Source organism: Humulus lupulus, chromosome 4, assembly GCF_963169125.1.
Source record: "Humulus lupulus chromosome 4, drHumLupu1.1, whole genome shotgun sequence".
NCBI lineage: Eukaryota > Viridiplantae > Streptophyta > Magnoliopsida > Rosales > Cannabaceae > Humulus > Humulus lupulus.
Genome location: NC_084796.1, coordinates 94,178,248 through 94,189,976, shown reverse-complemented (window position 1 = coordinate 94,189,976; position 11,729 = coordinate 94,178,248). Strand labels below are relative to the sequence as shown.

Sequence of the window (11,729 nt, the reverse complement as noted above, 5' to 3'; positions counted from 1 at the left end):
TTCATCTTCAGCACTTCAACTTCGTGGATTCTCTGACTCAGACTGGGCATCATGCCCAATCACAAGACGATCCACCACTGGCTTTTGCATATTCCTCGGCGATTGTCTCATATCCTGGAGGACAAAGAAACAACCAACCATATCTAAAAGCTCCGCAGAAGCAGAGTACCGAGCACTCGCAGCCACCACAAGTGAAGTCACATGGCTTCGATACCTTCTCCAGGATTTTCAAATTCCTCAGCCCCATCCTTCTTTCATTTACTGTGATAACCAATCGGCAATTCACATAGCCAATAACCCCACTTTCCACGAAAGGACCAAACACATAGAACTTGATTGCCATTTTGTTAGAGACAAAATCAAATCCTCCACCATTCGTCTAATTCCTATTTCTAGTAACCTTCAATTAGCCGATGCTTTTACCAAACCACTCACCTCACCTGTTCTATCGACTCATATTTCCAAGATGTCCATATATGACATATATGCTCCATCTTGAGGAGGGGGTATTAGGAATTAGCATTATTAGTTTAATTATCTTATTTATTTCTGTTGTATTTCTGTTAATTAGTTTTAGTTTTGTTACCATTTTTTTTGTCGTTTAGTTAGATTGGTTATGCAGCTATAACCAAATTTAGTTACTCTGTTCCAGAGACTTATATATATATATATGTGTTCATTCTCAGTTTTGAATTTAATTGGATATCAAGATTTCTTTCATCTCTCTTTGATCTCATTCCGCAATATTTGCAACCTAGAATAGAGTGCATTTAATTTATTCAAATCATGAGAGCAAGAACACGTGGTTCTTGTTAATTAACAAGAACCATCCATTAAGATTTTAGAAAACAATTTTTTCATTCCTCTCCGACAAAACATGACAACCATTACTAAGTTAGTTTAAGCTTTTATCATCTTTTCTTTGCAAAATTCGGGTATAAGAAACAAATCTTGGTGCACATGAGGAATTACAATGGGTATAACACAAACTTACAAAACCCAAACCATGAACCTGAATAATGTATCAAACAAGTCTACATGACCGAAAAAAATAAAAGAATATTTGATAAAAATAATTTAGTTCTAGTATGTCCTAAATCATTGGGTCCTGTGCTGATCCCTTGCTCAGGCGTAATCTTCCATTGCAGAGTATTCGCAGAGCTCAAGTTGGCAGTCATATGGTAATTTGACCGTGTGCTTTTGTCTTAATAGCAACAAAGGCTGTTGCCAATGCCTTTATTGAGACTTGAGGATGACAGGAATATTGGTGAGTCTATATCATAGGCCTCGTAATGCCTTCTAAAAGTGACTCATACAGACAGTGACACCAAGTCCAAAACTGTGCTCCCTTGACTACTAAGGCTAACTTTTCAGTAAGACTAACAATCAATTGGCCACTTTTGAAGCCAGAAGTTTGTGGCGGGCTATCAGTACCTCATTCAACTGAGCAATTTGATGCAACAGTTTATTTATTTTCTGCAAATGACCAATGCAATCATTAGCATTAAGGGTATCATAACAAAAGAATATAAAACCTTAACGGCTAATTTAAAACAAAGCAAAATACTTGAGTTGGGTTTGCGACACCAAACAAGAGGGCTTAAACAACACCATTGTGATTGTCAAGACCGATAACCAAAATAAATGCAGCCCCTTATTCAATCTAAGCATGAGTTTTATAACTTCAAAAAAAAAAAAAAAAGGACAACCAAGAAAGAGAATCCCTTTAATAGTGATTGCCCTAAATTCAACAATCATCTCCTTGTCCTCTATTTGGCATTTCCACAAACACCTAGAAGTCAACCGAATATGGCACTCATTACCATGTCAAACAGTTTAAAATAAATTAAAAATGCTAACCTCGTCTTTCTTCTTAATAATCAACATCAAATTCTCCTGACGCCGCCGGAGCCGAGCCCGGATTATAAACGACCACAACATCACCACAACAGCTGCAATTCCGGCACCGGAGGCAAACGACCAAGCACACCATCTCATGGCGCCATTGCCCCCAAACGCAGAAGAAGCAAACCGGCGAAGCTTCGAAAGTAACACCCCAAATCCTATTCCCATCCAGCAGGTGGAGTCTCCGGATATTTTGATCCTCGAATCAGACGCCAGCGGTGATTCCGGGTCAGATGCATCTGAATCGGACGGCGAGAACGACGAAGACAAAGATGAAGAAAACGACAAGGTAGACGATTGAGGTGGTGGTGAGAATGGGTCTTCTTGTTCTTCAGTAAAGTGTAGATTTTCATGATTTGTTGGAGGGAAAACAGAGAATTCGTTTTTGGGGAGAGAGTCTCGGATCACCACCATGGACGATTCTGTGAAATGGGTTCTGTGGAAATTCCAGAGATTGATCTTTTCGGTATCGTTTGGTTCTTGGGGAATGTCGTCCACAACCATTTTTGGACAACTACTAGTTCTACTGCGAGGAGGAAGTAGAGGACGAAGGAGTAAGTCCTCAAATTTTAGAGAGAACGAAAGAATAACCAAAGCAAAGTAAAGCAAGCCGGAGAAAAAAATAATGTCTTTTTTTTTTTTTTTAAAAAAAAAAACATCGAAAGACAGTCTTTGGCACTTGTGTCTCTCTCTCTCCTCTCTCATTTTAAGGAAAAGACTTTATTATATTTGAAAATTTTATCAACATTTTATTATAAATTTGGATAAATATTTGGTATCCTATTTTTTTTTTTTATGAAAATATAGATTTAAACGAAACTACCATAAATTATATGTAATTAAGTAATGAATTTGAATTTGAAATCCATATAATTGAGAACAGTTTAGTCGTATTGATCAAATTTGAGTTAAGGTTAGCAAGTATGTACAATTTCAAATTACAGGTGTTATACCTAAATCTCGAGAATAGATAAATAGCCTCAAAATGTAGGAACGAAAAGAGTGAGCTCGAAAATAATATATGTTGGCAGTACCCTATACGAATTGTCAAGTGGTTCAAGATCTGTTATTAGCACTTGAGGACGAGTCGCATTGTTCTAGTCTGAGTTGCAGGCTCGAAGAAACCAACATTCTCCAAGGAATGAGTTCGACCGAATTAGTGGAAGAGGAGGAGGCTATAACTGGAACGATGAGCTTGAAGCCAGACCAATCTCGAAAGCACGTCAGCGCAACGATTGAGTTCAATGACGCGTTTTGCACACGGAAAGACTGTTAGGAAATCCTATTTCATAGAGATTCGTTATTATCATATATTAAATCCATAATGTCATGGGATATTATGAAATTAACGCATTTATTGTATTTATTTCAAATTTATTTGACTGATTGTAACTTCCCTGAATTAGAGGAAGATATTCTCATAAACAGGTCTATAAATAGCATGGAGTAATTCATTTGTGGGGACACACAAAATTGTACTAGAGAATACTCTGCCAAATTGCTTTCCTTTATAGCTTTGAGAGAGTAGTGAGAATAATAGTGACTCTTGGACTAGGCATATTTTAACTGCTGAACCACGTAAAAAGCCTTTGAATCCTTATACTTTTTCTACGTTTTTTGTTTAGTGCTCTTCATATTTAAGTTTGTTATCCCTCAAAATTAAAGAGATGACGTGGCGAATGAGAAAGCAACACGTGGCATCACAAAGTATTGAAAAAGACCGATGAACAAAGATGGATAGGTCCAGGACCTATAGGGAAGTCGACCAGGCCTAAACCCTTTAGGGGTAGTTGGCCTGGCCCTAGCCCCTAGGGGTGGTTGACCTGACCCCAATCCCTAGGGGTGGTCGACCTAGCATGCTTAGGAACTACATAGGGTGGTCGACCTGACCCCAACCCCTAGGGGTGGTCGGCCCACCCTATTATTCATAGGGTGGCAGCCTAAACTACCAAATACACTTTGCTGGTTCAAGTTCACGCTCGTTCAAGGTGAAATCAACAGGCCTAGCACCCAGAAGATCAATAGGCCTAGCACCCAAGCTCTAAAGGGTCATCGGGCCTAGCACCTAAGTCTCATAGACCAACCAAGATTTAGCATTTTCCAGAAGGTTTCAATTGTGCATCGTCAACCACGATCCAGAGAAACAACGAGAAGACCTACGATCTCATAATCATGGGGAGGTGGACATGTATCTCCACTACCCAATGATCGTGTACCAAACAACGATCCCCAATCTTGCTAATCATGTAACAACATGTGGATACTATAAATAAAGGACCCAGGGCTTCATTTAAGGGGGGTGGATTTTGGAAAGAGAGACTTGGGGGGATCGATCATTTGATTAACTTCTGGGAAAAGCTGTGACGAGTGAACTCTTCAGTTCATCTTTGTAATTGTGAATTGAGTGATTCAATACTAAATACTAAGTGGATTAGGTTATTACTATTCATCTAGACAGGGTTGAACCACTATAAATTTCTGTGTGTTTTGTTTAGATATTTGTACTATATCGTATATTTACATTTATATTGTTCAAAAGGTGTCGTATATCGTACATAAGACTGTTGGCCAATTTCACAGGTCAACATTTTGGTGCTTTCATTGTGAGTATGAAAGAAAAAAACACACTTTCATCATTTTTATGATGCCTCCAAAACCCAGCTAGACAAAGAAGATGACTCATAGGGATTCCACCACTTAGGATCCCGTTGATCCTGTTAACGAACCTCAGGTGGAGGTTGGAGATCAACCTGATGTGGAGGATCCACATGACGCTCACCAGGAGAAGATGGCGCAATTTCTGGCGAGGCAGGGGGGCTTTGTTGTAGAAATTTCCCTCCAGAGGGCGACTATGGAACGACAACGGTGGGAGATAGATGAGCAAGTCCAGAGGATGATCCAGAGGGAGCAGGAAGCTAACCGAAGGCACCAGGAGGCTGTTGTGGCCTTGGAGGCGGTTACCCAGTTAGCCCGAGCTAACGCTAAAGCTGCTGTTCAGGCGATGAGGGAGGCTCTGGCCAAAGCAGCAGGGATACATGACAGCAGTAATAGGGAGTCCAAGGGGAGGAGTCGAACCCCATGGACACTTTCAGAGCCAATTTTCTAGAGACAGGATGAAGAGGTGCAGTCGAAGACTGCCTCCTCCATGATTAAGAAGAATAACACTTCCTCTCGGAGTAAGAGTGTTACCAACCCGAAGGCCCCCTCCCGGGGGGGACAGAAGAAACGACATAGGAGAGGAAGGTCAGACATCTGAGTGGCGTGACAGGAACGAAAATGGTCGCTCAAAGTCTCAGAGTCATGTAAAAGGAGAGACTCGGGGGTAGGATCGCACCGGCAAGGGCAAGGCGGACCTACCACCCCTACACCCTCAGTCTCGCAAGGGGAAGGAACCGATGAACAACACCTACTGTGTTGATAGGCTCGGGAAAGATCCACAACCTCAAGATCTGAGGGAAGTCATCAACATGAGAACCAATGCTCAGGAGGGGTACCGAGGATGTCTACCCCACCTGGAGCAGCGATCCCACCAGCAGTGTAGGCTCATATAGATGCACTCACCACGACTGTTCATGGCCTAACAAAGAAACCTTCCTATATCGAGCTGGCTCATAGAAGTGGGAGTCCCTTCAGTGCCAAGATCCAAGCTGCTCAACCACCACCGAAGTACAAGACCTCGAAAATTCCAACATACACTAGGAAGAAGGACCTAGTGCGACACATTGGAAAGTTCGAGGATCAGATAGAGTTACTCGGTGTGGAGCATGATTATAGGTGCAGGGTATTCCCTACCACTCTCTTTGACTCAGCTCAGGAATGGTATTGGAAATTAAAACCTGGATCAATCACTTCCTAGGAGCAATTCAGGAGGGAATTTTGCAAGGTCTTTAGTGTCAAACAGATTCAACCAGTTTATGCCAATCAGCTAGTTGACATCAAGCAAGGGAAGGATGACTCTCTGAAGAACTATATCCAAAGATTCATGAGAGAAGCAAACCAAGCATCCACGATAGGAGATGAAGGGAAGCTCGTTACCATCTCGACAGGAATCATTTATTGCAGTCCCTTGTGGGATAACATCCACAGGTTCCCCATCAACACCTTGCAAGAGTTCCTGGACCGAGCAGAAAAATACATGAAGCTAGATGACACTATCATGAAGGAAGAAAAAGTCATAAGCCATCCGACCACTATCAAGGCAAGCAAGAACGTCGCAAACTCTCAGGGCAGCAATAAGGGCAATGGTAAGAAGAGAAGTACCTCAGGGGCTGAGTAGAGTGGAGAAAAGAAGGCTAAGTCAGCACCCACCGACAAACAGCCTAAGCACCAGCCCTACCAGCCCAAGTTCACCAACTATACTATCCTGACTGGAACAAGGGTTGAGATTTACTTGGAAGCATACCAGGAGGTCCACACCGAAAGCCACCACCCTTGCGCTCAGAAGGAAAGAGGGACAAGAACAAGTTTTGTCAGTTCCACAATGATTATGGGCACGACACAAACGAGTGCAAATAACTGAAGGATGGGATAGAGTTTCTCCTTCGACCAGGAAAACTCTCGAGGTACTGAGTCAAGACCAAAACCCCAAGCAGGAATTCAGAGTTCTGAAGGAGAAACTCTAGTTCTTACCATTCAAATCGACAATGCCCGAGTGAAGAGATGCTTGGTGGATATGGGAAGCTCAATAGATATCATCTATAGATCATCCCTCGAGAAGATGAAGCTCACCGTCAAGGACCTGACACCTTGTTTCCAAGTGATATATGGGTTCACAGGAGAATGCCTAGCACCAGCAAGAACTATCCAACTACCGGTCACTGTGGGGGATGCCCCTAGGCACGAGACTGTGATGACAGAGTTCTTGGTGGTAGATTGCTCATCGTCTTACAACGTAGTGATTGAGAGACCCCTCCTGATGGCATTACATGCAACGGTGTCAATCTGGAATTTGTCTTTGAAGTTCCCCACAATCGCAAGGCAGGGATGCGTATAGGGTAACCAAAGGGATGCACGAGAATGCTATAACACGTCGGTGGTCAAAGGAAAGAAAGGACCATGCGTAAAAAACATGGTCGTGACCTATTGTGAAGGGAATGAAGGAACCAATGAGGTTGTCAATATGGAAATTGACGTTGAAGGAAACACTCTACTGGAGCCGAGAGCTCATTTTAACGAAGATTTGTTATTATAAAAAGTTTTCCAAAGCGAGGGAAACGACATCGCTCCTTGCTTTGGGGATGATTCCATGGGGGTAGGACCACTTGAAGATCTTGAAGAAGTCCTACTAGATGAGGAGGACCCGACTCGAGTAATCAAAGTCGGGAAGGAACGAAAGGTGCAAGTTAAGGCACGGTTGATAGAATTTTTGAAGAAGAACCAGGACGTCTTTGCCTGGTCTCATAAGGACATGGTTGGAATTTATCTGTCTGTGATAAACCATGTCCTCAATGTGGAAAAAAGCTACCCACCAGTGCAACAAAAGAGAAGATTGCTTGACAAAGACCGATCTCAAGCCCTGAAGGAGGAGGTCGAGCGGCTCAAGGAAAACAGTTTTATGAGGCCTACTACCTAGACTGGGTATCAAACCCCATACTGGTCCCAAAAACAAATGGGGAAGTGGAGGGCATGCGTGGACTTCACAGATTTGAACAAGGCCTTCCCCAAAGACTGCTTCCCACTACCCAGAATAGACCAACTGGTCGATGCAACTACAAGTCATGAAATATTCTCATTCATGGATGCATATTCTGGGTATAATCAGATAAGTATGCACCCTCCCGACAAGGAACATACCAGCTTCCAAACAGACACAGAATTGTACAGTTATAAGGTAATGCCATTCGGCTTGAAGAATGCAAGAGCCACCTACCAGCATTTAGTGAATGGCATGTTTTGAGACTTGATCGAAAAAAATATGGATGTATATGTCGATGACATGTTGGTCAAGTCCAAAGAAGATGGAGGGCACGTTCAAGACTTGGAAGAATGCTTTGCAATACTTAGAAAGTATCGCATGAATTTAAATCCTCTCAAGTGCTCGTTTGGAGTTGGTTCTGGTAAGTTTCTCGGATAGATAGTCAATTCATGTGGAATTGAGGCTAACCCCGAGAAGATCAAAGCATTGATCGACATGAAGTCACCTACCACAATCAAAGAAGTGCAAAGCTTAACAGGGAGAGTAGATGCCCTCAGTAGGTTCATATCAATGTCTACAGACAAATGTGCTCCCTTCTTTAACTTACTTAGGGGCAACAAGAAGATCCAATGGACCGAGGAATGTGAGAAAGCTTTCCAAGCCTTGAAGGAACATCTCGCTCAACCTCTCATCCTAGCAAAGCCAATAGATGGTGAAGTGCTATTCATCTATTTGTCAATCACCGAGCATACAATCAGCGCTTCTTTGGTGAAAGAAAAGAACAAGGCACAACACCGTGTGTACTATATTAGTAAAAGGCTAGTAGGTGCAGAATCTAAGTATCCCCCTCTTGAAAAGCTAGCCTACTGTTTGGTAATCACCTCTCAGAAGCTGCGTCCATACTTCAAAGCTCACTCGATCCAAGTCCTAACCGATCAACTGCTACGACAAGTTCTTCAGAAGCCAGTGGCCTTGGGACGGTTACTCAAATGGGCGGTGGAGTTAGGACAGTTTGATATCACTTATCATCCGAGGACGGTGATAAAAGGACAAGCATTGGTGGACTTCATAGCTGAGGGCACCAACCTTGAAGACTCTTCCTACCAATCGGAGAATGGAGATACCGAGAAGGAAGGAGATACTCCCGTATTGAAGCTATATGTTGATCGAGCATCCAATGAACACAACTCAGGTACAGGAATCATACTGATCACTCTAGAGAATCATCGAATCCACTATGCTCTTAGATTTGGATTCAACGCTTCAAATAACGAGGTTGAGTACGAGGCATTGCTAGCAGGATTATGCTTATCTCGCGATGTGCATGCACAGTCCCTGGAAATATTCAACGACTCTTAACTAGTAGTGTACCAAGTACTGGGGGAGTATAAAGCCAAGGGACTTAGGATGGTGCAATACCTGAACAAGGTGAAGGACTTGTTGGCACAGTTCAAGAGATGCTCTATTACACAAGTCCCAAGGGAGCAGAATGCCAATGCTGGTGTCTTAGCCAAGCTTGCCAGTGCCAAAGATGCGGACACCTTGAATGTCGTTCCTGTCGAATACTTGGCAGAAAGAAGCATAACCAAGTAGGAGGCACTACTTGTTGAGTTAGGAGATACATGGATGACCCCTATTATTAACTATCTCAACCAAGGAGTAGTGCCCAGTGATCAGAACAAAGCAAGGAAGTTGGTGAGACAAGTTGCACGATATATGATAGTCGAATGGGTCTTGTGTTAGGAAAAATAATATTGCCTCAATGGAAATGGTAAGATAATGTTACAACTCTATGCAAAATATTACAATGGACAAGATTGATTAAATAAAGTGTTACAACTCTATAACTGAAAATACAAATAAAACAAAGGAAATGAAGAAGAAGAGAATAGTAAAATACAACTCAAAACAAAAGTTACAAATAAAATAAAGTGTTTGGACCAAATGAAGAGATTACAACTCTTAAAAAAATATACAAGTAAATAAAACAAGAGAATAAGAAGAAGAACAATAGAATAAAAGGAAGAACATAAACCACAAACAAACTCTCACTTACACAACCTAAGTGAAGAGGATTGAGGATCACCAACTTGAACAAGGTTTAAAACCTTTGTCCAAAAGCTTATTTCCCCCTAACTCAAGCACTAAGGGATCTCTCTCAGATTTTTGGAAATGCTTTATGGAATTATCAAGCCTCAAGGTGTTTCTAGCCAAGTGCTTTAGTGGATAGAAATGGTGTGTCTTACAAGTGAGCATTAAGCTCCTATTTATAGAGTTTAGAGACACCCTTTGAATTTCAAATTCCACCAACCCCATGGTTGTTACCAATGATTAATTGGGTATTTTATGGAATTAAAATAGAGACTTGGGAGTTACTTGGCTGTTGGAATCGTTCAAAATTGGATGAAAACTGAAATTATATGAAGCTGTCAGCCATTAGGGCCGCGGTGCTTGTTCCAGGCGCCGCGGCCCTCAGTCAATTTCAGCAACACATTTTTTCAGTTTTTTCCAAAAAGTTCCAATTTATTCCCACTTGATTTTGTAACTTCCATACACAATATGGGAGTTAAAATCACATCTCTACCAGCCATTTCTCATATGGCTTTAAGAAATTCATCTCAATATTATGTAACAACAAATATACACAATAATGGGTGATATTTAGGAGTTACAAATTTGTGATGAATTTGTAACACCAAATATGTTACATGTTTGGATATTTCACATATATCCAAATAATGTAACTCTCTATTATATGTTACAATATGTGACACTCTATGTCACATTTATTTAATCTAAAACATTATATTATAAAATAATATAATATTACATTATATTATAAAATAATATAACATCTTGTACTGACGAGGGTACTCCCTACCACTGCTAAGGTGAATTACACCAGACCAGTCAAAGCTGTTAATGATCGAGGTACACAAGGGGTTTTGTGGAGATCGTGTTGAGGGGAAGAGCCTATCAAAGAAAATCCTAAGGCAAGGATACTTTTGGCCGATGATGAACGAAGACTTGATGGAGTATGTCAGAAGATGCCACAAGTTTTAGATGTTCTCCAAGATACTTCGGGCGGCACCTAATGAATTAACACAAATGCAAAGCCCTTAGCCCTTTGCTGTATGGGGAATCGATCTGATCAGGAAGCTACCCACAGGAAGAGGAGGAGTCCAATTTGCTGTTGTAGCAGTAGGCTACTTCACCAAATGGACCGAAGCAAAACCACTCACCACCATTACCTCGAAGAAAGTCTTAGATTTTGTGGTGAAGAATATCATATGTCGATTCGGTCTACCGAAGAAGATAGTCTCGAACAATGGGACTCAACTCGACAGTGATATGTTCACTGACTTTTGTACGAGGCATAAAATCACAAAGAGCTTTTCCTCGGTAGCACACCCCCAAGCCAATGGTCAAGTAGAAGCAGTGAACAAGACTATCAAAGACACTCTGAAGAAACGCCTTTGTGGATGCTCAAAATTTCATGCTCGTAAAAGACCCAAAGTACATGCTTAGGCCCATGAATGTCTAAACACATGGTTGAGCTGTGATGACCCTCGGGCCACCGTCGTGTCGCGATTGCCTTCTCTCGGCGCCCCCAGCGAGGCCACGTCTCACACAGGAGCGTCTCACGAGGCCCTTGCCTCACGCCTCCTCTCGGTGCACCCCACCTCATCTCGCCTAGAAGAGAGCCCGAAGGGTCGTGTCCGGGCATACGTCGCGTACATTAGCTCCACACACCAGCGTGTGTCACCTCATACGCCAGCGTCTTGCGCCCCTGGCCCTCAGCAAATGGCCTCATGAGACCTCAGCGTCTCGCATCCTTGGCCCTCGGCAGATGGCCTTGTGAGACCTCAGTGTCTTGCGCCCCTGGCCCTCGGCAGATGGCCTCGCGAGACCTCAACGTCTCGCACCCCTGGCCCTCAGCAGATGGCCTCGTGATACCATAGCGTCTCGCGCCTCTGGCCCGTGCACCAGCATGGCAATGGCCTCATGCCCCTAGCCCTCGGCAGACAGCCTCGCGAGACCCCAGCATCTCGCGTCTCTGGCCTCGCGCCCCTGACCCTCGGTAGACGGCCTTGCGAGACCCCAGCATCTCGCGTCTCTGGCCCACGCACCAGCGCGCCAATGGCCTCATGCCCTTGGCCCTCGACAGATGGCCATGCGAGACCCCAGC

At 42.9% G+C, this 11,729-nt stretch overlaps 1 protein-coding gene across 1 annotated transcript; it reads right to left on the bottom strand.

Annotated features, from left to right (window-relative positions):
• Positions 1-895: 895 nt before the first annotated feature.
• On the bottom strand, positions 896-2,555 carry LOC133830646 (uncharacterized). The gene is made up of 2 exons (XM_062260665.1): positions 1,861-2,555; positions 896-1,476 (listed from the first exon to the last, which is right to left on the bottom strand). Exons 1-2 carry the CDS (start codon positions 2,407-2,409, stop codon positions 1,387-1,389), a joined length of 639 nt encoding a protein of 212 aa, XP_062116649.1. The 5' UTR covers positions 2,410-2,555; the 3' UTR covers positions 896-1,386.
• Between the last annotated feature and the right edge of the window lie 9,174 nt (positions 2,556-11,729).

Excerpts from the sequence above, each read along its gene's own strand:
- LOC133830646 (XM_062260665.1), bottom strand. The coding sequence starts at position 2,409 with ATGGTTGTGGACGACATTCCCCAAGAACCAAACGATACCGAAAAGATC. Across the intron at positions 1,477-1,860 it reads TTATTAAGAAGAAAGACGAG|AAAATAAATAAACTGTTGCA; the intron begins GTTAGCATTTTT and ends GGTCATTTGCAG.